Here is a 26,302-nt window from a genome sequence, read left to right as displayed (position 1 = left end):
TTAGCCACTCCCCTTTTTGTTCTCTTTGTTATTTGGTAACAATTGACAGGGCAGAATGCTCTGGTGAGAGGGGAACAGCGTGGCCACCACAGAGGTCCCTGGGAGCTGGGGACCTAGCGGAGACAACACGAAGCTCTCAGCACCTGTGGCACCAAGATCAGGCCAGAAAGACACGTATTGGCTGGACGCATCTAAGTCCAGCGTGCTGCAGGGAAGCAGCGGTGGGAGAGGAGATAGCAGCAGACAGCGGGTGCTGCTTGCTTGCTGAGACCAGAGAGCAGAGCCCGTGAGGAAGACCTGAAGCTGAACCCCTGTTCTTGATATGGGTGGAGGTCGGAGAGAGAGGGCCGGCGTCATGGCAGGCTGCTGTATGGTGTCTGAGGACGGAGGTGCCTGTACAGAGTGTCCTGCAGAAGACATAGCCGTATAGCTATGCCAGGACAAAGTAAGGAAACCGCCTCAACTCCTTGCTGTTAAGCCCATTCCCACTCATTGGGACCCTACAGGACAGCAGAACTGCCTGGTAGGGTTTCGAAGTCTAAATCTTTCTCCCAAAGGGCGGCTGGTAACCACCGCACCAGTGCTAACAGATGCCCAGTGATTACACTGGAGCCACTCAACAGTGGGAGAGGACTGACCAAGTGTTGACAAGACCCCAGCTTCCAGAGAATGGCAGAGGGTGGCACCCACTTAGAGTGCCCCATATCATCTGTAAACACAGCGGATCACTGGTGTTTAGAATGTTGAACTAACAGCTCAGCATCATTTTGGTTTTGTGCGCATGTGTATGTGTGCATAGACACACCAAACCAAAAGCTCACTGCCATCCAATCAGTTCTGACTCATGACATCCCTGTAGTACAAGGTAAACCTGCCGCTGTGGCTTCCTAACACTAACTCTTCATGGGAGTAGAAGTCTCATATTTCTCCAACAGAGCAGCTGGTAGTTTCAGACTGCTGCTATTAGCAACACAACTCGTGCCAAGATGCCAACGAGACTCCTGCGCACACACACACACACACACACACACACACTCACTCTCACCCTCTCTGCACACACACACACACACACACACACTCACTCTCACCCTCTCTGCTCAAAAATTTGTGGGAAAAATTAATTCCATTTGTTCACAGTTTTTTGGAAGCCTCCTAATGTGTCTTAAGCATGTATGTATGTGTATATATGCATGTAAGTAGACATTCATGCACATATACACACGCATACACATATATATCCATGTATATAAAATAGAGAAGTACTGTATGTTCAGTTCTGTCAGGAACAGAAGAAAGTTTTAGGTTTCTAGGTCTTAGTGATTTCTAATTAAAGATGCAAGATGGTTTTCTGTCTTATTTGTCTAAAAGGTAATTCATTCAAAATACAAACCAAATTGCTATCACAACCAGGTCACACCTAACCCTGAGGCTGCGTGTTTCAATACCCAGTGACTCTCTTTAATACCACATGGATGGCCGTGTCCTTGTGATCTGCACAGCAGTGAATTGAGAGCCCTATGGCATGTTTTCAGGTTTGGGTTTACAGTTAAGCTTAGATTGCTGTGGATCAAAGTATCTTAATTTACAGGGAGTCTGACGTTATGGGCTCTTGGTAGAGTTAATGATGGATGTTGCTGTTAGTTCCTGTTGAATCAAATGGACCTCCACCCCATTGTGACTCCTTAGCACAGAAGAATCTGCACTGATGTTCAAGTTTATTGCCAGGCCTTTCTTCCGAGACTGTCTGGGAACAAAACCGTAACTTGCTCAGCATCATAGCAGCACACGAGACCCCAGTGACAAATGAGGTACATAGACTGGGAATTGAACCCAAGGCTCTCTCTCAAAAGGCGAGAATTCTCCCCCGAAACCACTGTGTGGCCTTTTGAAAGCACAGACGCTCACCAGTCTCTGAATGTTTGTGTGTATTGCTGTTGAGCTGACTTTAACTCACAGTGAACCCTACAGGACAGTAGCGCTGACTCAGAGGTTCCTAAGCTGTAACCTTTACTGGAACAGATCGCCAGGTCTGTACTTCTGCAGAGCAGTTAGTGGGTTTTAACCTCTGACCTTTCAGGTACCAACCTAGTACTCTACAATTGTGGTCCCAAGGCTCCCCTTACTTACAATAAGGAGATGAAAGTCTAGACAGTTGGAATCCGATGAATAATTTCTTTATTTCTCAATATTAAGCAGAATTTACTGAGCTGGTCTGCTTCCCATAGGAGTCTTGGGGCTCCTATGGAGGAGTTCTGTGTCCTGTAGGGTCACTATGGGTGAGAGCAGACTCGGTGACAATGGGTCTAGATTTAAAGGTGGTTGCCGCCCCCTCCCCTTTCCTCCGGCTCCTTACTGTCAGGCACCCATGTGCACTTTGCGTGGTCAGCATTGTGTGTGCGTGGTGATGACCTGCAATGTGTGCTTCACTCTGAAGCCAGCAGCAGCCCTAGTCCCCAACTAGACACCTTGGGAGCTCTGTGGTCCGTCAGCTCATTGGTAGCACAGATTGGCCTCTCGCTTTCTTTAAAAATATTCACATTTTCCAGGATGCCAAGGACTCACATGTCTTCCAGTGGAGGAGGAGAATTACCCGGGCTGAGCAAAACTCCGTGGAGGACCTGAGCAGAGGCAGTGCTAAAGTTGTACTCAAGTTGTCTCTCCTTTTAATGTTCCAAGGCTTTGCCCTCTGCCTTGTTCTCAGTTATTTCTGTGCCCATTGCACTTGGTGTGGTGTAAGTCTCTTGTGGCTCCAATGATCGACTTCTTGGTTAGTTCCGATATGTTTTCTTGTCTGTGCTCGTCTTGTTACTTCCGCGTAGTCACTTTCCAGAGTCCCCTTACAATTCTCTAGATGATCTTGAGGAGCACTCACGGCATGGCATGTGCGTTCGTAAGAGATTGGGCTGAATGATGAATGGCTTCCAGTGTCCCCGGGCAGAGGAAACTGGTAACTAGCGCGGCTGCTGACTGAACGACTGGACATTTGAATTCACCAGGAGGCACCGCAAAAGAAAGGCCCGGTGATCTGTTTTCCCAGAATCAGCCACCGAAACCACACAGAGCACAGTTCTGTTCTGACAGGCACAGGGCCACCATGAGCTGCAATCAGCCCGTGGGCAGCTGTGCTTGTTTTGCAGTTGTTGTTTTCAAGGGCCCGTTCACATATAAAAAGCAAACTCACTGCATCATCAAGTCAGTGCTGACTCAGAGCGACCCCATCGGACAGTGTGGCACTGCCCTGGTGAGTTTCCTGGACTGTAACTGTTTACAGAGCAGGCAGTTGGGGTTGTTTCATTTTGTTTGGGGTGGGGGTGGGGGCGCAGGATATGTTGATCCACAAGATCCATTTATTTTCTTAGGATTTGCCTCTGTTGAAGCAAAACATCAGCTCAAACTCGAGTTAGGTTAAATCGGTCTTAAGAGTACTATGATGTTTCTCTTAAACCCTACTGACTTTTCTTGTGACGTCGCCACTGTGTGTGCTCTGTACTGTCGCTGTGTTCTAGTTACACGGTAGCTTTCATTTCACGGACCTTTTCTTCTCTTTCATGTACTTGGACCAGTAAATGCCTTGGTTGTAATGGGCAGCTTTCTAAAATGTTTCTAAGTCAGATGTTTGGGTTTCCACATTTGTTCCCCCACAGGAGCCAGGGTAAAATGACTTGTCAGACTAAAACCTTTTAAAGCTGGCAGCAGAGGCTCACTAAGACCTGTCCAGCGGTAGCGGATCACAACGGTGAAGCGAACTCTCTCTTCGGGCTCTGTTGCCAAGGCTTCCTTTCCACGTCCCCGCCTCCATGTCGTGCCTGTAACCAGTTGCTGTCGAGTCTGTCCCAGCCCCTGGTGGCTCGTGCGCGGCGGCATGGAGCTGTGCCCCAGAGGGCGGTTTTCCAGGCTGGCGGCTCGTGCGCGGCAGCATGGAGCTGTGCCCCAGAGGGCGGTTCCCATCAGTGGATTGCCAGACCTTTCTTTAGAGATGCCTGTGAGTGTGGATTCAAACCTCGGACCCAGTGGTTCTCAACCTTCCTCATGCCGCGACCCTTTCATACAGTTCCTCGTGGTGGTGACCCCTCCACCATAACATTATTTTCGTTGCTACTGTTATGAATTGGGCGACCCCTGTGAAAGGGTCGTTTGACCCCCAAAGGGGTCACAAGCCACAGGTTGAGAACTGCTGTGCTAACCGTTTGTGCCACCCAGGGACTTTCTTCCTCAACATCATAATCTCCGTTAAATGAAAAATAGAATCAGAAGGAAATATGGCTAGTGTTGGGACCCTTGCTGTTGATTGCGCCTGCTTTTTTACTGTCGTCTGTTGCGATAGCTAGGGTGACCTCTGCACTCAGATGAGTCAGCTGTATTTTTTTACACTAAGTTTATCCACTGGGGGAATACTATATTTATTTGGGCAACATAATAAAGAACTCTGAGTCTGGTGTTAATTAATTTGTGGTGAGCAAACTTAAGATCATGGCAGCCATTGCACTTAATGATAAAATCACTTTTGAATGAGTAGTCCACAAACCAAGTGTGTTCCCGAGTGCTGAGCGCTCGTAGAATTGGTGTAGTGCTTCTTCCATGTGGGGAAAGTTGTATTTTTCATCGTTGTTACATCACACCCTGACTGGCTCATCTCCTCCCCGAGACCCCTCTGCAAGGGGATCTCCAGTGGCCTACTAATGGGCTTTGGATCTCCACTCTGCACTCCCCCCATCATTCACTATGGTAAGATTTTTGGTTCTGATGATGCCTTATACCGGATCCCTTCGACACCTCGTGCGATGTAACAACGATGAGAAATACAACTTTCCTCTAGTTCCTAAATGTTTCCTCCCCGCTCCCACTACCATGACTCGAATTCGATCTTGCAAGTCTGGCTAGACCAGAGGAGGTACACTGGTACAGATAGGAACTGAAAATACAGGGAATCCAGGACGGATGAGCCCTGCAGGACCAGTGGTGTGAGTGGCGAAACAGGGAGGGTAAAGGGAGAATGGGTAGGAAAGAGGGAACCGATTACAAGGAACTGTGTGTGACCTCCTCCCTGGGGGACAGACAACCGAAAAGTGGGTGAAGGGAGACGTCGGACAGGGCAAGATATGACAAAATACCAATTTATAAACTATCAAGGGCTCATGAGGGAGGGGGGAGCGGGGAGGGAGGGGAAGAATGAGGACCTAATGTCGGGGGTTTAAGTGGAGAGAAAATGTTTTGAGAAACGATGTACAAATGCGCTTTACACAATTGATGTGTATATGGATTGGGATAACAGTTGTATGAGCCCCTAATAAAATGTTAAAAAAAAAAAAAAGAAGAATTGGTGTAGTGGGCTAGCCCAAGACGGTGACTTTTGTGATGGATGGGTCAAGGTCCGGCAGAGATTGGAAAGCGTAGTTGCAGATAGGGGCCACTATGACAAAAGCAGAGTGTCACTGGACTACTGTTTTCATATCAAGCTGACAATTACCCTGAAAACGCAACCCAGGCAAGATTGAAAGTTGATCGGTGAACTGAACAGTTCAAGACACTCTCCTCGAAGGCTGAAGATCAGCGATTCTCAACCTGGGGGTCGAACGACCCTTTCACCGGGGCCGCCCGATTCATAATAGTAGCAAAATTACAGTTATGAAGAAGCAACGAAATAATTGTATGGTTGGGGGGTCACCACAGCATGTGGAACTGTATGAAAGGGTGGCGGCATTAGGAAGGTTGAGAACCACTGCTGAAGATCATTCTGGCTCCAGCCTCTGTAATGGAAATCCCAAGGTCATCCAGGATGTTGAACTCCGTCCAGTGTGCACTGTTGTGAAGATCAACCGGTAGAGCGATGTGGACAGTGGGCTTGCGTTTCATAGTCGGAGCCCTGGCTGGCTGGGTGAGGGGTATAGTGAGAGCTAGCCAGCTTCACCAACAGGTATCAGAAAGAGTCCGAGATTGACGTAAGTTTCCTTAGGTGCTTTCTCTCAGACTCCCTGAACGATCCTTCATTCCCTGCCATCATCCCCCTACCTGGAAGGTATCGTTGGCATCAGAAACAGGCTTACAAAGCACAGCGTGACTTATTCCACTCCCATCGCCTTCAAGACTCCCTTTTCTTGGTGGTAGGTCAAGACCACCTGCTCTTCTGCCCACACTAGTGGTGAAGAGCCCTGCCAACCCACGTAGTAACACTTGGCTCCAGTCAGGTCACTTCTCGGGCTAGTGCTCTACTTAATTCTTAAAGGTGGATTTGATCATCTTCTTGCTTATCTGGTTCTAAATGCATGTAACTGGACTGTCCTGTGAGCAGTGACCACGGTCCTCTTGAGACTGGACAGAGAATGATTGAATGGGTACCCTCAGAGGAGGTCGTTAGACTGACCTTATTTCTTAACAGGAGGACTTGAGACTCCGGGCAGGTAGGTAACTTGCCGAAAGCCATGGGGCTGCTATAGCTTTGTCTTGATTTCACACATCCAAATTGTTGATTAGCATTTGAGTTGGAGCTAACAAAAGCAAGTAAACAAACACCACCCCTCAAAAAACAAGTACTTTTAAGTAATTGAAAGTAACGGGCACGGTCTCTCTGCCAGGCATGGCCTTGTAACAGCTGACCTGCTTCATTTCTCTTGCATGCCATACCGAGTGTCTCCCGTAATGCTTTGAGCTTTAATTAAACACTAGAGTGGAATCCTGAAAGGGTAAAGGCCTTGGAATGTTGTTTCTTGAAAGACGTGGCTGTGGATTGTACAGGCTGCCCAGAAATGTCATGAGTACAGCGCATGGCAGCGTTCAGCAAGAGTTCAATTAGGTGCTTCGTGATTTCTCCTCCTCACTGCTGCCGGGAGCAGCTCTTTGACATTCCAAGGAGCATCTGAGAGTTAGCCTGGCACAGGGTGCTGGTGACCCAAGGTCAGCAGTTTGAACCCACCAGCTGCTCTGAAGGAGAAACAGGAAACTTTTAACCCTATGCAGCGTTCCAGCTTCAGAGACCCGCAGTGGGTAGCTCTACCCCGACCTCTAGGGTCGCTGTGAGTTGGAACCCGCTGGATGTCAATGGGGTTGGGTTTGTGGCAGACAAGGTCCTGTGGGTCAGTCTGGGCCTGAGAGGAGTGAGTGCATTCAGCTGTCAGTGGTTGATGTGACCTTGGCTCTTTTACTCGTCAAATAAGCTTGTCAGTGTTTATAGGTGACATTGAGGAGACATCAGTGGAATCCCGAGCCGCGGAGAGCTCACATTCTAGCACGCTGAGCAGAAGCAGAGCAGGTATCCAGCGTGGGGATCGAAACCACCTGCAAGTACCGAGAGTACACGGATGGCGTGTCGGGCAGTTCTCAGTGTTTGGCCCGCTCTGCTGCTCGTTCCGATGGCTCCCATCTGGGAGGGAGTAGGGCCGGGATCGGAACGCAGGCATTGGCTGAAGGTCTGTGATCCTAAGCACCCCTTTGAACTGCCTCTGGGGGTGGGGGTGGGGGTGGGGGCATCTTTGACAGAGTCTCCCTGTATTTGGCAATAGTGTGTTGAACTATACTGAACAGCATAAGCCTTGTTTCATGCAAATTCAAAAGTTATTTTAGACAAATCCTTTCTAACACTATTTTGTGGCATGGGGAGGAGAAAAGGAACACGTGGTGGGGATTTGTGTTGTCAGATGAGAATATTTCCCCTGTACATTCATTCTAGAGCTTTTTTCTAAATGTGGGCGTGATCGTTTAAGTATCTTTACATTATTTCCCCCCATTTGTGATTGTTTCCATTTCGAGACAACTTATTTGATAAATACCTACCCTGTCTGGGACATGGCAGAGGCCCGGAAACGCTGGCCTTCAGAGAGCGGCCTGTGCTGCCGGTGTGGTGTGGGACAGGCCGTTCACCAGGCTGGCTCCATGGTGACCACGACAACAGCCCGACAAGATGTGCTGTGCTGGTTATTTCTAGGGGTTGGAGTTTGTTTTTAGGGTTTTTGGCCTGAAGACTTAAGAGACTTGTCAGGGGAATGTTCGCTCTCGTACAAAACGATAAAATCACATAGGCCGTGGCAGCCTGAGTGAACTCTGAGAACCTCATGCTGGAGGAAACGGAGTCAGTCACCAAAAGGACAAACATTGTTTGATCTCACGTATATGAACATTTAAAAGGAGAGAAACCAAAGGTGATGAGTGGGTACCAGGAGTCAGCTGAGGCTGTTGGCTCCCAGGCAGATTTGAAGTCTGGGAAACCCAAACGGGAAGTCGTGCCCTGTGCTATGGGGTCATCTGAGTAGGAATCGGCTCCGTGGCCATGAGCAGCACCAGGAGCCGGGTGTGGGATAAGGGGAATTTGGGCGGTGGCAGTGGGGGGGGCACTAGGGTATGTACCTGGGGCTTAGGATGATTTGGAAAAACTGAATGTTGTACAATTTGAAAATGTGATCAATGTTCCTGAATTAAACACATAGAGATTGTTGAGACGATATGTTTTGTTCCATACATTTTCACAATAAGATTTAAAAAAAATGAAACCGTACTTCACACGTTGTTTTTCCACATTGGATGCTTTGCTTGAAGGCTACGTTTTTACATCTTAATTGGTCCAGCCTTGCTGCACATACACGGGCTCTTTGATCAATGAGGAGCTTGCCATTGGCCCACTAGGGAAATGGGACGCCTGCCACTTCAGCATCTTTGCAGCTGTGTGACAAATAATTTGTTGACCTAACCATCTGTTCCACATGTGGGATGGTGAATTAACATTGGTTCGAGAGGTAGTCGGGAAGTAGCATAGCCCTTAAAAAAATTTTTCTTTAAAGATTATTTATTTTTATTTCCCCTCCACCTACCCACCCCCACCCTCTCCCCCAAATTATTTTTAAAAACACATAGATAAGTATAGAGAATGATACACAACACTCTTGTCCATGCTCTGAAAACTATTTATCATTGTACCGAACTCTTACCAGCCCCATTTTAATTCATGTCACCCATCGTCCTCTATCTAACAAAGTATATAAAATCTTCTTGTTTCATTTATGATCTTGAGCCCCAGTGAAGATAAATTCTATGACAGTGAAAATTCCTGATTTCTTGCTGCATTACTACTTAGCAGCTGCCAGATACTCTTCTCAGGTTTTATAGGATATTGCGCAGTTTTGAAAGATTGCTTCCACCCGGGCTTCTTTTCCTGAGTAGAATGCAGTTACGGAGTACCTCTGACGTCACATTTCCCTCTTTCCTTGCCCATTGCCCAGGGGTAACCACTATAATGGATTTGTTGGTTGTTTTTTTTTTCTTGGTGTGTGTGCATATTTCAGCTTATATTTATGTGCATCTGTTAACTAGTATAAAAATTGTTTTCACTTGCTGAAGAGCTAGAACCATGTTATCACAATCACGGGTTTGTTGTGGACCGTTTGTCTACATGCAGGTCTCAGGAAAATCAAGGTCGTGTCCTCTCCCTATGCTATTCAGTCTGTATGTTGCGCACATACTCTGAGAGGTGGACCAATGAAGAGGAACAGGGCATGAAGATGGGCAGAAGGCTTACAAGCAGCCTGCTGTATGCAGCGACACAGCTTTGCTAACAGAAGGCAAAGACTTGAAGCGCTCACCGAGGATGATTAACTCTTGCAGCCTTCAGTGTGAATTAGACCCGAACCGAGAGAAAACAGAAATCCTGACAACTGAACCATCATGCGACATCAAAGCAAACGGAGAGAAGTCTGAAGTTGTCACAGGCTTAATGTCATTTGAATCCGTAATCTGCCACGGAAGAAAGAGTTAGGAATCAAAGACTGTATAGCATTGTGCAAAGACCTCTTTAGAAAGAGTGTTAAAAAGCAAAGGTCGCCCTTTGAGGAGCACGAAGCGCCAGCCTGCTCCGAGCCATGATATGTTCCGTCAGCTCAGATCAACGAGATCGCTGCGCAGTGACTAAGGAAGACGGCAGAATTGATGCACTTATAATACGGTGTTGGAGAAGGGCATTGACTACACCGGGCGATGCCAGAAGAGCAAGCAAATCGGCGGGAAGGAGCAGCCAGAAACACTCCTGGAAGCAGGGGTGGCAGCGCTTTACCTCGCTAACTGGAGGATTGTTAGAAGGGACCAGTCAGCCCATGGCGGAGGACATTGTGTTTGGTAAAGTTGCAGGTGGGTGAAAAAGAAGGCCTTTGGCAGGAAGGATTGGCACCTCAGGGCAGCAATGATTGTGAGGACGGGGCAGGGCCAGGCTCTTTCACTCTTGAACAGAGTGGCTCTGAGTGGAAACTGACTGACGGGGCAGCACCTACGCAGCAGCAGCAGCAGCAGCACTAAAGGGGCAAAGCCAGATCCGTCTTGGAATGGCCAGTGAGCAGTAAGAAGCTCCCCAGCTTCTCAAGGAAGACTGCGCGTGCCTTGATGAGATGCCGAGACTAGGAGTGTGATTCATGCGCCAGACAACAATTAAGCCTTAACGTCGAGGAATGAATGAATCTGTCTTGGTTTTTCAATTAAAGCTTAGGGACCAGATGCAATTAATGTGCCTGTGGCAGAAAACTGGCCCTTTCTTTGCAGTGTTCGCCCAGGAAGAGGTCCTAACTGCTCCATCAAAAAAATGTAATTACCAGAATTTACGTGGCTTGTAATTCTCAGTAAAACTTTTCTTTTTCCTCCCTCCCTTTAGTTGAGACGGGAGAAGATCGACCTTGAAAACACATTGGAACAAGAACAAGAAGCGCTGGTTAATCGTCTCTGGAAAAGGATGGATAAACTTGAAGCTGAAAAGCGGTCTGTTTGGTTTTACTGTTCTCTGTGTGTGTGTGTGTGTGTGTGTGTGTGTGTGTGTGTGTGTGTCTCCATCCGTTCAGGCTACTGTTTCACAGTGTCGCCGTGGGATAAGAAGTAGTGACAAATGACGAACTGATGCTCGATGCCTGTTGTTTTCGTTTGTTGGAAGGCTTTGGAACAGTTCCCATGTTTTCCACCTTGTGTTCATCTCTATCTGACGCGCCCAGTGGATTTTCTTTTTCTTTTGACATTACAAGCCTGTGCGGAAATTAGTCATGAGCACTGATGTTGACCTTTGCATTGTTCTGCAGGAAGGCTGCAGGGTTAACGCTTATCTGTGGAGCTGGCATTTTCCATTATTTCCCAGAGTAGTGAGGATTTACTGTAAAATTCACTTCATTAGGAAGCCTGATATGTTAATATAAAAATATTGCCATCTATGTATTTTTAAAACTTTCTGCAAAGAAATATTTATGCATATTTAAAGTGAAGATTCTTTGAGTTAAGATATTTATATACAGACATGTGTATGTATGTATGTATGTGTTTGTGTGTGTGTGTGTGTGTATATGGAATGTCATTGAATTCAACTGTAAACATTTCTTAACCCCCTCAAAAAAAACATACTCACTACCTTTGAGCTGATTCCAATTCATAGTGACCGTATGGGTTAGGAAAGCCTCTGTGAGTTTCTAAGACTGTAACTCTTTATGAGAGTAGAAAGCCTCACTTTCTTCCTTAGAGAGGTCGGTGGTTTTAAATTGCTAACCTTGAGGTTGGCAGCCCTGTTTGTAACCCACAAGGGCCCCTCTCTTGACCCCTTAGTGCAAGATTGATCAGGTCCTTATTTGAAAGCACCACATGCTTTGGGAGTGCTAAGGCAAGGCTTTGAAGAATGACAGGCGAGTTCTGTGTGCTAAATGGGTATAGAAGAGGTAAGCTTCCTGAAAATGTTTATATTAGCTCACTTACCAAGATAGTTTTGTTTAGTTAGGTTCCCAAATCTATTTGGGCTACCACCCCCTTTCCAGGAAAAAAATTTTAAAAATTACCCAGCGACCCCTTGGCAATTAAAAACTTGCGCTGTCACCCATAATCCAGGATGAAGTGTAGGTAATTGCTTTTGCAGCCCCTCTGGATGTCTCAGTGCCCCCCAGGAGGCACTTTGGAAAACATTGGACACGGATGTTGAAAAACTATTTAGAGTTCGCTAAATCTGCTTAATATAGACATATTGCCATTCATCTTGAAGAACAGTAAGGGTCGTTTACAGGGGAATGCTCAAGCCATAATTGAATCAATTAGGCTGTACATTACTGTACCCAGCCACTGCTGTTGGCTTGATTCCAGCTCACAGTGACTTTGTAGGACAGCACAACGGCTTCATGGGTCTCTGATGTTGTAACTGTCTGCAGAGGCAGGCTGTCTTATCTTCCTCACAAGGAGTGCCAGTAGGTGCCAGCTGCTGACTTTCAGTGTAGCAGCCCAGTGCCTCTGGCTAGTGCTTCCCAACCTCCCTGATGCCGGGGCCCTTTAATACAGTTCCTCATGTGGTGGTGACCCGCAACCATAAAATGGTTTCCGTTGCTACTTAACTAATTTTGTTACTGTGATGAATCGGGAAACCCCTGTGAAAGGGTTGTTCAACCCCTAAAGGGGCCACGGCCCACAGGTTGAGAACCACTGCTCTGGGGATTCTCGGGCACTGCTGTAATGACGTGAATAAAATTCTGACAAGTCACTTAATATCACAAGTCTGGAAAACCACCACCATACCTAACCTATCCATTTCTTCAGCAATGACGGACGTGGTGGTAAATCACAGTTCAGCCTTTGGCAATGGAAGAGACGGAAACAGTCACAAACCAAACTGAGGAGCCCAGCAGCTTACTGAAAGGAGCTGTGAGCCCCTTTGTAGAATGTTGGGGGCCTTTCCTCCAGCAGCCTCAGATTGCCAGGCTGACCGGCCCAGACCAGTCGTTCTGGAGGTCGAAGCTGCTGGGCATCAGCACTTTCCCAGGATGCAGCCTAAGGCCGGCCGGGCATGGCGCCACTTTCTCTCCCAGTCTGCGGCATCCAGTAGCAAAGGGCCTTCAATCCCCATCCTCCGGACATGTTTTACAAGTAGGGATTTTCAAAGTTGATTGTCTTCTCTCACAGTCAGAACCCAGTCTTTATGGGACTCAAACCTCTAAGAACTTTCACAGTAAACAATAAAAAGCAGTCGCCCTTGAGTTTGTGCCAGCTTAGAGGCACCCAGGATTTTTAATGGCTGTCGTCTTTTAGAAGTAGATGGCCAGGCTTTTCTCCGCAGGCACCCTGAGGTGGATTGAACAGCTGTCTTGGATTTGTAGCCAAACCCCACACTGCGCACCCCACCCCAGGAATCTGACGTTCACAGTGGGTAGTTTATACGTCTGGGGTCCTGGTGGTGGGGCGTGGGCAGTTCACTGAGCTGCTAACCACAGCCAGTGGTTCAAATCTGTCAGTGGCTCTGGGGGGTAAAGGCGAGGCTTTCCATTTCCTTAAAGATTTATAGCTTCAGAAACCCACAGGAACAGTTTCTACTCTGTCGTACAGGGTCACGATGAGTTGTAATCAACTCGATGTCAGTGAGTCTTGAGTTTATACATTTCAACTAAAAATATGGGGAGAGAAGAATCCCTTCTCCAATGTAGGGAACAGAATTCTGAGAGCCTCCTATACTTGTGCTGAGAACCTACTTGTATTATAACCCGTATAGCAAACACCGTTGTGCTCCAGTGTGGCTGTGGGCATGGCGTTGGCCTGCTGACAGAAGGCTGGCAGTTCAAATCCATCAGCTAGTCTGAAAGGATAATGAGCTCCTTAGCCCTGTAAAGACTTGGCAGTCTCGGAAGCCCGATGTGAGGGCACTGTGGGTCAGAATCGGCTTGATGGCAGTCAGTTGAGTTTGGTGTGCTGTATACCAGATGTAACAGCCAAAAGCCAAATATTAAATGTAGAGTTAACAGTGGTCATTGCAGAACACGTAACAGAAAAAGTGTGTGTGTGTGTGTGTGTGTGTGTGTAAATCTCTTAATTCTACCCCTTTGATCTGCGATATCAGATAAGGGGATCCAGAAATTAATGTAAGAACAGTTAAGCAGCCTTGTGGACTCTGGCAATTAGCAGGATGTGTTTTTGAAAACAAATTCGCCAGCTGTTAGTCTGTTTTATGTTTTAAAGACAAACTGCTTTTCATTGTTGGGTTTTTTCCTTGTCAATGAAGAATCCTGCAGGAGAAATTAGACCAGCCCGTCTCGGCTCCGCCCTCGCCCAGAGACATCTCCATGGAGATCGACTCGCCGGAGAACATGATGCGCCACATCAGGTTTTTGAAGAACGAAGTGGAGAGGCTGAAGAAGCAGCTGAGAGCTGCTCAGTTGCAGCGTACGTAGTCGCCGGTTTTCCTGGGCTTGTGTCAAGGCATGAATGGCTTCACTGCACGCAGAGCGCCGCTGGCATTTACCATGCACAGGGTTCTATTACAGATGTGCGAGGGTGACTGCACATCATAAGACGGTGCTGTTTCAGGCCTCTGAGTTTGTAATGATTTGTTACAGCAGCTATAGGAAACGAGCACACTATTTTAAAGATATTTTTCAAGAGTGATTTTCCCCCCTTTCTTTTTAACAAACAAAAGGTGTGACATATATTCCTGAACCAAGTGTCTAATGTAGAAGCATAAACACGGAAGACGGAAGAGAATTCTCCCAGCCCCACATGTTCAGTTTGTTGAGATGGCGCGGAGCTTTTCAGCTGGGTTCCTGTTGGCGTTGGTTTTATCACCTGCTTTCATTCAAGTCCACTGGGGGCAGAGACAATGCTGCTCTGGCCTCTGGGCTCGGAATCTCTCGACCCTGGAAGACTTGTAGGAATATGTAGCAAGGATGGAAGTTGGCTGCGCACACCGTGGTGGCTGAGAAAGAAAAAGGGACTCCACGAGTGCTCCGGACACGCCGTCCGAGATGCATCCCTGGACTGGAGCCGGCGGTGACCTGCAGGGAGGAAAATCGGAAGATAACAATGACTGACCCCTGAACAGGGACATTGTGTCTGACCTCGTAACCCCACCTCTCGGACTTTCTCCTGGAGGCCTTCTCACCCAAGTATCGAGTGTGTGCACAGGGATTTGATTTTTCATTTTTTAAATTGAGGCAAAGTGCACATGACATAAAAGTAACCATTAACAGCTTTTCAGGTGTATAATTCAGTGCCATGAGCTACATATTCACAATGTCATGCAGCCATCTCGTGTGTTTAGCATTAAGATACTCATCACGCAGAAATTCTGTGCCCATTAGGCAGTCTTCAAGTCAATTTTATTATTGGAGTAGATGACGTGAGGTAGTATAGAAGGACAAAGACGGGGGAGGGGGGTGCAAAAAAAAAATGACAAAGAGCTTAAAATAGCTTTAGAACATGAATTAATTTCAGGAAGATCCAGAAGTCAGAGGTAACACGTTTAATCTGGTCCCCTCCCTGCTTCTGGTCATCACTGGCACCAGGCTAACTCGAACACTGCAAGCGTCTGCGGTGCCCTTGGGGGACGTGAAGGCATGGAAGTTGGAATAAATGGGTGCTTACTACTTTAGAAAAAAGACCAGGATTTGAGTTGACAATTCAAACAACAAGATTTCTGAATACTTGCTCAGGTCTCTGTGCATTTTGCGGGCTCTTTCCGCCTTCTGCTTTTGTGCTATCAAAGTGTGTATTTGTATCTACACATACACAGACACACATGGCTATCCATGAGGAATGTGTCCAGACGCATCCCTGGACGTCCCCAGCCACGGCAGTCACACTGTTAAAGTATATTCCCCAAGATGCATTCGTGTTTGGGTAGAAGCTTCTTGTAGACAAATAGTAGCACAGCGAACACACTTCTTTGTGCTTTCCCGGTTTTACGTGTTACATCTTTGTGTTTTTCCCTCTGGCCGTGCCATAGTTCAGCACTCGACTGCTAAGTGAAAGGCCAGGGACTCGAACCTCCCAGCCACTGGCTGGGAGAAAGCTGTATGTGGCGATCGGCTTAGGAAAAAATGGCAGCATTGGAAACCCACTGGGGCAGTTCTCTGTCACTGTAAGTTGGAATTGCCTCCACAGCACACAGCAGCAATACATAGAGTTGTCTTACTCCCGTTTTTAAAGGCTACTAGTTTCCAGTTTCATGCACGGGCCCTAGTTTAACTAGTTCTATCCAAGTGGGCCTCTTTAAGCAGTCTTTAGGAACTTTCACGCTTTCAAATAGTGCTGTAGTGTGCATCCTCATGCACGCACACCCCTGTGCACAGACCAGTGTAAGACCATCTTTAGATAAACTCCAGACGGTGGAGGTGCTTGGTCCTGTGGGATATACACGTGACATGTTAGTCGTTTGTTCTTCTTTGGGCTCCATTGTATGTTCTGGTCCAGTGGATGCATCCGGATGGCGCCTCAGGATCATCTGTGGAATTTGTGAACAAGACCACGTGTTAGCTTCCTGTGGCTGCTGTAACAAATGATCACAAACTTCCAAAACGCAAGCCAGACTCATTGCCATCGATTCGTTTTTGATTCATATTTAAATTTAAACATATTACTGCACAGTTCTGGAGGTTAGGATCCCAAAGTGAGTCTGACTGGACTCCAGTCAAGGTGCTGGCAGGGCTGGCTCCTTCTGGGAGCTCAGGGGAAGCACCCATCTTCTCCATTCCCAGCTTTTCGGGCCACCGGTGTTTCTCGGCTCCTGACCAGCCCACCCGTTTCCAATGTCACATCTCCTTTTCACTCTGAGTCTCCTATGTCTCTCTCTGAAGGGTGCTCGTGATCCCTGTAGACAGAATCATGTCCCATCTCAAGAATCTTAGTCCATTTGCAGCACCCCTCTAACCTTAGACGGGACCACAGACACAGTTACAGGGATTTAGGATGTCGACATGTTTCGGAAGCCGTTTTTCTCTTCACCCCATAATTCTGATTCCAGGGCTGGTTTATTCTGGGAAGAGAGCCTGGTCCTTTTACTGTTGTTGTTCCTGTAGTTCCGGCGATCCCGGTGTGTCCACAGAGTCGGAAGCTGCTCCATCTACCCCATGAAAACAAATGAGACCAATGCAGGTGCTCTCAACTCTGAACTGCTCTCTGGGGTTTTTTAGTGTGTGCTGTGCCGGCCAGGCAAACTTACCGTCACCATCCTTCTGGACTCGATAACTCATGCCGCCAACGTATGGTTTCTTCCTTAGAGAGACTTGCCTTGCTGTGACTCCAGGAAGATTTTTAGGAGAAACTTAGGAAGAAGTTTTTCATTTCCCTATTGCACCATGGGAAGGGACTACGGATACCAGCAGTCGTTGTGTTTGGATTCTGTGAGGACAGAGTGCGCTGAAGTGAAGCAGCAGTCGTTTGCACGGAGCTGCATCCTTTGATCTGGCTTGGGTTTAGAGAATGGCTGAATGCCTTTTCTACGTCTGTCTGCCTCATCTTTCTCAGCCCCAGTGACCCTCGGCTCTTGGCTGCAGCTGTGGGAACAGGTCCCTCAGCCAGACTGAGGTGGAATCCCTCTCCCAGGGGTTCAACACTGGTCAACTACTGCAATCACAGGGGAGCTTTTATCACTGCAACCCAGGGGGGATTTTAACATACCAGGAGCTAGGCCTTGTCTTCAGGGGCTCTGATTTAATCGGGCTGGAATGGGGCCTGTGTTGGCATTTCCCAACCTTTGGGTCATGGAAGAATACTCTTTGGAGTTGGCCTGGAAGTCACCTTCAGATGCTGCTGCCTTGGGCCTGTTGTGAGATAGTTAAGGATGAGAGACCTGCCTATACGCCAAGCCACTAAGGCGTCCTAGGGAGTTCTGTTGGAGAGAACGTGGGGGACAGACTCATGCTAGTCCACCAGTCTCCCATGTAGCTCGGAATCATCAGAGGTATGCCAGCAAAGGGCCCTCAAGAAATGCCATGCTCTGAGCCAGACGTTGAAACTCTTGGACGGGTGGCACCCGGTGCCTTTTCCCTCTGGCTTCTGTGTTCCTTGCTAAACTGCTAGGACATCTTTCAGCCATCTAGTATGACACGTTCCTTTCTCTCGCTTCCCTGTGCTGATTACAAAGACCCTGAAATATGGCTGGTCTCTTTGAAAGAAGACGAACTGACGGTTCTCGGAGACTCTCACATGGTCCACTCGGCAGCTTGCTCGTTTATGGAAGCGAATGGCAGCTTGGTCAGGCACTCACCCTTCGGGGTCTGGAGACAACAGATAATCCAGGGTGGGAACAATCTCGGACTCCTTTAGAGCTAGTGAAAAATCCTGCAAGCTTGCACCTTTTGGATTGAAATCATTTAAATCGTTTATATTAAAAGTGTATTTTGTAAATATTTTCCCAGCATGCCTTCAATTAAAGAGATTGCTTTGCATCTGGATTAGACAGCAGGGTTTCTGGCAATGTGGAAAGCAACCGAGGGATTTCATGTGTTTGTGCATGTACCAGGGTTTCATAATCTTGGTATTGTTGTTGGAGTTTCTAAAATCAGCGCACCAGAGAGGAACTTGTGTGTATTCTGTAGGGATGCTGCCTTGGAGATCTCGGAGTATCACTACATGTTATTATTTGGTAAACATGAACTTGCTACTATTTATAATGGTCACAGCAACTAATCAGATAGGCCTGGGGAGTTCTAGAAGGGTCAGTTTGTGGGAGAGCCATGGCTAGTGTGTCGCTGAGCTGCTGCTTCCTTAAATCGCGTCCTTCAATTCAGGAGAGTGGCCTCTAGGGTTCTCTCTTGGGCATGGTTGTGGCTGTGCTGTAGCTGGGGACGACGGAGACGGAGCTGTAACTTTTCCCCAGGTGATTGGCTGAAATGGAGACATAGAAGCAAGTAGATGGGTAGACTCTGAGTTTTGTATTTGTTTTATTAGCTGACTAGCAACAAGAGATTCTGAGGCGATGCATACCAGGAAAGGAGGGGGCATGTGCCTGCATTTACTGGAAGACTGCTGGAATGCATCACACAATTCTAGATCCAGAATTGCCTCCCAAGGGCAGGGGCTGCCGGAGCTCCATGAAATGGAGCAGCAGAAGGTCCTAAAGCGCCATCAGGATTTCAGTTCTGCCTTACAGATTGCTGGGGAGAGACGCCAACTGGCCTGGTCTCTTCCATCAACTAGCCCTGAGACCATCAGCCCTGGCCTGGGAGTCAGACACTGTAGGAGTATCCCGCCTGTGTGGGGGCCACTCCTGAGCCTGGAGTGTCTGTCAGAGTGAAGCCACTGTTCTGAAAGGTGCTGGCCGTACAGCGCTTCACCTGCTGCCTGGCTCAGATGAGCAGCAAAAGCGCGAAGGAGACAGAAGACTGCACATCAGAAATCAGACTGGTTTGAGATCTCCTTCTAAGGTGTTCTTGCTTAGTGTCAATTTCTGCGATCATAAATGAGAACTGTTCTGGGAGTGATCGCCAAGCACGGGGCTCTCAGTATGCTGCCAGCCCTGTGCAGAGCGAGGGTGCTAACAAGCAGTGCAGACTCCCACAGAGGACTTGGCCCTGTAGTATATGGAATTGAGGGGCAAGAGAATGAACGGTGCCTCAGGGGAGCCTCCGGGAAAAGTCTCTGTCCCCGACTTAGCTCCCTCACTTCCAGCTCTAGTAATGTAGAGAGGCTGTTCTCGCTCAACCTAGCTATAGTTCTATGGCTTCCTCTGCCCCTCAAAACACATGAGCATGTACGTTCACAGGAGTGGGGATGCCTAACCGCCCTGGCATCGAAATGCCCGGCTTTCCGACATTCTTCTAACTACAGATCACTGGTAAACTTTGATCCTCGGATGCCCGTGGAATCCTGAGTGAGAACTACTGCTGTCTTTTCTTCCTGTTGCTGTTACGATTTGGGAATGAATGCAAAGAGCATGGCTTAATGGAGAACTCTTGCTTTTCAGATTCGGAGAAAATGGCCCAGTACCTGGAGGAGGAACGCCACATGAGGGAAGAGAACTTGAGGCTGCAAAGGAAGCTGCAGAGGGAGATGGAGAGAAGAGAAGCCCTCTGTCGGCAGCTCTCTGAGAGCGAGTCCAGCTTAGAAATGGATGACGAGAGGTGTGTGCCCGTCTCCTGAGCCTGTGGAAGAACCGTGTGTTCCGGTAGCGGTGGAGGGGGCTGGCTTGCACAGTTTGTCACGATGCTGAGATGAGACAAGCAAAGGAGATTAAGCCCACAGAGAAGGGGGCTGGGCACAGGGAGATGGGAAGTGGGTTGGTATGAAGGGAGATGCAGGCAGAGTGATGGTAGAGGGGCTGAGTGTGTGCCTGTTGGGTTGGACTCCTCCTGTGGCAAGCATGAGGAGCATCCTAAGTCCTGGGTGTGGAGCACAGCCCCATGGCAGGGCCTGAGGGAACAAAGGCATACGTGTGTGGAAAGAACAGCCGGAGAAAAGTGGGGGTCACTGAGAAACAGGTCTGAACATTAGGCCTCTTGATACTTTTGGTGCCCTTTAAAAGCCACTTTGAAAAAGAAAAGAAAAAATTGCAGTGCATTTATCTGCTCAGACCTCAGCACCAAGCGCCGTCATTGTCCCAGTGTGAAATGGGCAGAAATACCAAGAGTCATCTCCGTTATCTGGAGGAAATGGCCAGACGGCCGTCCCTTCCCTCTCTGTCCTCCTTCAGTAGCTTGGTTTTATAACACAAATACCTTTAAATTTCTAATTTCACGAATCTCTTCTGACAGCCTCCTCATCCTCTGAGAATTATCACCACTAAAAACCTTGGCTAGTCTAACCCGATATAATCTACTTTTTCCAGCATAGATGACTAGTTTTTAAATTAAGTAATGTAATTGAGCAGACTCATGTTAGCGTACCTGGCACCTGATAACAACCTCGGGTGAGATGCCATCGAAACTCTGCAGGACAGGTGCTGCTTTGGGAATAATACGACCACTCCTTTTTTATAGGTCAGAGTATCCCAGGTAGCTTATAGCTGTCCAGTTAATACTTCTCCCCTACTCAGCATGATGCTCTCACACATGGGAGAAGAAGTAGTCTGATCCATAGATGTCTCCAAGTGTATCTGCCCTTCCTTAAAGGCCCAGGGACATTCCTAGTTGCCTGCTAGATAGAGAAGACCAAGGAAAGCCCGCCACTGCAGCATAATCAGGTGGGCTGCTGTAGAGACAGCGGGAGGAATCACAGGCAAGGTTAAGATACTCGGCTGCCAACTGAATTGTCAGTGACTCAAACCCACGAGGCGCCACCCCACGGTAGAAAGGTGTGGCACTTTGCGACTGTAAAGATTCCAACTCTGGAAACTCAACAGGACCGTTTACTCTGTCCTCCAGGGCGGCTGGGAGACAGGATCAACTTGATGGTAATGGACTTGTTTGTTTATCTAGTGGTCGTGGGGACAAAGGTGATTGGATGGCAGAAGCTCTTGCCACTCATGGAAAACCCAGGTTTGATTTCCAGCCAGTGCACTTTGCACTCAGCCACCACCTGTCTGTCGGGGGAGGCTTGCGGATTGCTATGATACCAAGCAGGTTTCAGCAGGCCAGAACGAGAGTAGGAAGAATGGACTGGCAATCTACTTTGGAAGGTCAGTCAGTGAAAACCCCACCAGGCACAAAAGTTCGATCTACAACTCATCGTGGGGGCGACACTGGACAGTGGGGTCGCTGTGAGTCGGGGCAGACGTACCAGCGGCTAACAATGGCAACACCTAGTAGAGAAGAGGTATCGAGAGGTGTCGCATAAGGGAGCCTGTTTTGTTCCGGTTGAAGGGAATTTTCGAGTGCCTCAAGTGGAGGCGTGGGCCCCCCAGACCAAGGCTTCATGGAGTAGTAAGATGTACCCATGTGAGCGCTCTGCCCTTGGGGTGTTAGAAAGCCTCTGAAGCAGAAATTTCTTGTAGGCAGCACTCTGTGCCTGGTGTACAAAGAAAGCTGACGTGCCTGGGGCTCACGCTTCAGCACTGCAGGGCCCATGTGACCTCAGAACCCAGGAAGAAGCTAGCGTCAGCACCACACCTGCGTCGGCAGTGGGTGCTCTGTGCCCGGTGTGTTCTTGTTACATACTAACGTGTGATTATTTGTTAACCAAGGCTTTCCTTGTAAACCAGGGACATTTCAGTTCATCGGTACCGGTTAAGCTTTAATTGGGTACCATAAATCTCGGGCGTTTTGAATTTTCAATAGCCATATAAATGTTGCTACTGAAACTTGGACGCCCTTACAAGTCACAGGAGGTGGTTTTCTGCATAGCTGTCGTGTGATCGAAGAAAGGCCAGTCCTGTCAACAGGACCCCATCCTGAGCTAAAGCATCCTGGGCTCCTTAACCTATGCCCCTGTGGAGTGAGACTTGCCAAACTGCACAGAGCACTAACTCTGAAATCTGTGTTTATAAAGCGTGTCCTAGCTACAGCACCAGTCTCTTAAACAATTGGGATTTTGACCCCGGGACGTGAACCCCAATCATTTCAACTAAGCTTTCTTAGTGATGTAAGTAAGCACAGGCAGTTCTGATCACAGCCCCCCCTGTCTGCTCCTAGGTATTTTAACGAGATGTCCGCGCAAGGACTAAGACCTCGCACTGTGTCCAGCCCGATCCCGTACACACCTTCTCCGAGTTCCAGCAGGCCTATTTCACCCGGTGAGTACATGTTCTCATCTACTTTAGCAAGGGGGCTTCTGGTCAATTTAATACGTAACCCTGAATATGGTCCCTTCCAATTATTTTTTAAAAAAACAAAAACACTTCTAAAGAGAGAATCGTGGTCACATATTTTCCAGAAACAACTCATTACCAAGACTAGCAGACTTAGTCTTGAAATTCTGTAATATAGATGTTGTAATGCCAGCTGGTGCTTCTTCTTTGTTTATTTTAAATATCAATGGAATTTGACTCTACAGAAGCCTCCTTACAAAGAAGACACTGAGTTTAGGAGCCAGAGACTTGATAAGAGCTCTCGGGTAGATGCCTCCCAGCACGTCTCTTATGGGTTCTCTTGCTATGTTTCCTATCTGTTGTCGCCTTCATTTTCCCCTTAGAAGAATAAACATCGGCATCATTTAGCCCCGCTGTCAAAATTGAGGGAGCAGAAACTGAAGGGTCAGGGACGATGGGTCACAGCCAGGCAGCGGTCAGCAGGGGCGCTTGTCCCCAGTGCCTAGGCTCGTCCAAGCATGGAGCTGCATCTCCTGCCCCAGCTAACGATCTCATCATAAGTTCCATCTAAGGAGCTTCTGTCAGGCAGTCTTTGCTCCACAGAATCTTTTCTGCCAAAGGCAAGCTTGGCGGCTTCTGACCCCCTGGAGAGCTGGCTCAGTGCCAGCACAGTGTGGGGTCTCACGGGGCTCTTGGGCCAGGAGGGCAAGTAAATGATCAGTGCAGAAGAAAGAGGAAGCAGCGGGGCTGGGGGCAAGAGGAGTGTAGGGTGAGAAGAAGTGTAGATTGTGAGTGGGCCAAAGCCGAGTGTCTCGTGACTGCAGGGACCAGATGATTGGCCCGTGTTTGCTGGTCACCAGCTTGTGCACGAGTGGAAGGGCTGGAGAAGGAGTTTCAAAACAGAATAGACTGTGGTGACTGCTCTGCAGGGGGGCAGCAGGGAGGTTTTGAAACATCAGAGCAGCTTCTCATCTGGCCGATGCAATTTTAATGAACAGGAATGCCCTCTTAACTTGACGGAAGGGAACCGTCTCAGACACAGGTTGAAGCAGGACTGGTGTGGTTCTGTGAGGGGAGGGTGTAGCCCAGCACTGTGCCTCCACAGCATCTGATTTTCCTTAAGAGGAGGGAAAGGCCCGCATCGCGCGCGCAGAAGCTGGGCACGCCACAGTGCACACTGGTGCTGTCTGGCTCCAGGCAGAGGAGCGCAGGACCTGCCGCAAACCAAGAAAGCTCTGGCAGCATCCTTCACCACCCCAGTTCCTGCCAGAAGGCTGCTCCTGCCTCCGTTTCAGCTGTTGGCCCGTAGCCCTACGGCTCGCCAGAAGCTGCTCCATTTTTTCAGAGTAACCCTTGGGTTCCAGAGACATAAAGCTCTTCCTCTGCCTTCCATCTGACTGGTGTAGAAGGAGCCCATATGTCCAGAAGAAGTGGGATGCGGGCTGCTTTTGTACTTGCTGGTGATACCGACTCAGGTGAAATAATATGTGTTTTGGTTGTTTAAAAAATTTTTTTTTTGTTTTGGAAATACAGTTTAATGCCTGGCTTGACTTATTTGAACCCAAAGAAACCTTTGCTCATTCTACTTACTGCCCAATCTATCTGGACTGGTCACCACCCCATGTGTGTCAGTGCAGGACTGTGCCCAGGGGGTTTTCAGTGGCCGAGTTTGGGGGATGCAGATCACCAGGCCTTTCTTCCGACACACCTCTGGGCAGACTCAAACTCCTAACCTTTTGTCAAGCAGTTGAGCTTTTGTGACTTGTTTGCGCCATGCAGGGACTGCAAGGAAATCTTGGTTGTCATGGTTAGTTGCTGTTGGGGTACCTTAGACTCACGGCAAGCTTAAATGTGACAGATCGAAATGTTACCAGGGCCTAAGCCATCTCGGTGACCTTAATGTTGGTTGGCAAAGAATTCTCCAGTGGCATGCGGTTCTCAGTTCATTAACTATAATGTCATTTCAGTTGTGGACCCTGCAAACAAGTTACAAAACAAAAAACGACCCTGACCACCATGCCGTGGCTTGAAATAACACAGGCATTATCTGCAAGAAAGCCTTGCTCCATTTGCTTCTGCAAGAAAGTGCTATCCTTTTTACCTAATTTTGCCTTTGGTTATACTTTTCCTCATGGTAAACCTACGCTGAAAGTATGGGATTGGTTTGTATGTAAACGGGTAACTCAAAAAGCATTGGTTCAAGGGGTTCGATCCATACAAAATAGGTTTATTCCAAATGCCACATGTTTAAACATGTCTCTGTCCAGTGGGTGGTTGCAGACACATCCTCCGGTCACACACTTGCCTTAGTCTTGTTCTGATGATTTTTAAGAACAGAGAGAGGCGGTGGGGATTTTTGTGCAGGTGCCGTGGGAAATACTGATTGTGAGGTTTGAACAAAACTCAAGTGGGTATTCTTCACAAATCCTTGAAGCCTCCAAGTAGGTTTATAGGGATGCTGCCTGACACAAAACAACACATTTTAGATGGATCCAACATTTTAAGGAAAGTTGGAAGGCCCACACAAATGACATTGAGTCAGGGCGTTCAGCTCAGAGAGTCACGGCTACTGGTTTTTGGTTTGGTTTGGGTTTTTAATCCCAAAGGAGCCATTGGGACAGATCTTCATGAAGAACGGAAGTTTTTAAGAGGATGGAAAACTGCATCGGTGAGGAAAAGGGCAGGAAAATTGCACCGAGGGATTTCCCCACAACGGTGTGCCTGCTTTTCACAGCTAACGCCAGCGGTCCTTCAGGAATGTCCCTGGGAAACCTTTCAGACTTCTCTTTGTTCCCTAAACATAAGGGACACGGAAAAGAAAGGTGATTAAGCCTGTTAAGAAGGCCGAAACTATTTCGACATGCTGTAAATTGATGAGTGTAGACTTTGGGGGCAGGGTGAGAGGGAACTCTGCTTTCAGAAGCGTTACAGACGTAGATGAAGGCCCTGTCAAGAGAGACTAATTACACATTTTGTTCTTTGTCATCAAAGATGTCTGTGATTTGTGTAGCCGTATTATTTTACTTACCCTTGTACAGGTTGTTTGCTAGTTCTTTAAACTGTACTGTGGATATATGCGTGTGTATACATTCTCTTCTAAAGCATTCCTAAGTGAGAACGTTGCAATCCTATTTTAAGTTCCGTAATATCATCAAAGTAAAATATATCTCCTACTTGGCGCCGTGTTCCTTTTAATCTCCTCCAGTATCTTTCACTGCTGCACCCGGAGTCCATCAGCAAAACCTGAATACTCTGCTTTGCTTCCCAAAAACAAAATAAATAAAAACCCTTTATTGGGGGCTCTTACATCTCTTATCACCTACATTTCAACAGTGCGTCAAGCACATTTGCACATATGCCACCATCATCATTTTCAAAGCATTCTCTTCCCACTTGAGCCCCTGACATCAGCTCCCCATTTCTTCCCCCTTTCACCCCCACCCACCCTCCCTCACAAACCCTTGGTAAGTTATAGATTATGTTTTACATAACTTACATCGTCCTCTGTTGCCCCTTCCCCACCTTTCTGTTATTCGTCCTCTGGGAGGGGGCGGCCCTAGGTTGATCCTTGTGCTCGATTCCCTCTCTCTACCACCACGCTCCCCTAATCCTCCTGGTACTTCTATTCTCCTTCTTGGCCCTGAGAGGTTTATCTGTCCTGGATTCCCTGTGTTGCAGGCTCTTATTTGTAGCAGTGTACATGCTCTGGTCTAATCTGTAAGGTAGAATTGAGGTCATGATAGTGGGGTGAAGGAAGCACCAAAGAGCTAGAGGAAAGTTGTGTTTCATTGGTGCTATACTGCACCCTGACTGGCTCATCTCTTCCCTGTACCCCTCTGTGAGGGTATGTCCAATTGTCTACAGATGGGCATTGGGTCTCCACTCCATGCCCTCCACCCTCTTCCCTAATTCATCTTGGGTATGGTTTTA

At 47.9% G+C, this 26,302-nt stretch overlaps 1 protein-coding gene across 1 annotated transcript in view; it reads left to right on the top strand.

Annotated features, from left to right (window-relative positions):
- CCDC6 (coiled-coil domain containing 6) overlaps positions 1–26,302 on the top strand; it is a 121,364-nt gene that overhangs the window by 78,010 nt on the left and 17,052 nt on the right. Inside the window, exons 4-7 of the mRNA XM_004701104.2 lie at positions 10,622–10,725; positions 13,976–14,136; positions 19,655–19,811; positions 22,257–22,357. Coding sequence (XP_004701161.1) covers positions 10,622–10,725; positions 13,976–14,136; positions 19,655–19,811; positions 22,257–22,357 — 523 coding nt within the window. The remainder of the gene's footprint in view (positions 1–10,621; positions 10,726–13,975; positions 14,137–19,654; positions 19,812–22,256; positions 22,358–26,302) is intronic.

This window comes from Echinops telfairi, unplaced genomic scaffold (genome assembly GCF_000313985.2).
Source record: "Echinops telfairi isolate 266 unplaced genomic scaffold, ASM31398v2 ScPeMD7_70;HRSCAF=299, whole genome shotgun sequence".
NCBI lineage: Eukaryota > Metazoa > Chordata > Mammalia > Afrosoricida > Tenrecidae > Echinops > Echinops telfairi.
This window is presented reverse-complemented; position numbering and strand designations above follow the sequence as displayed.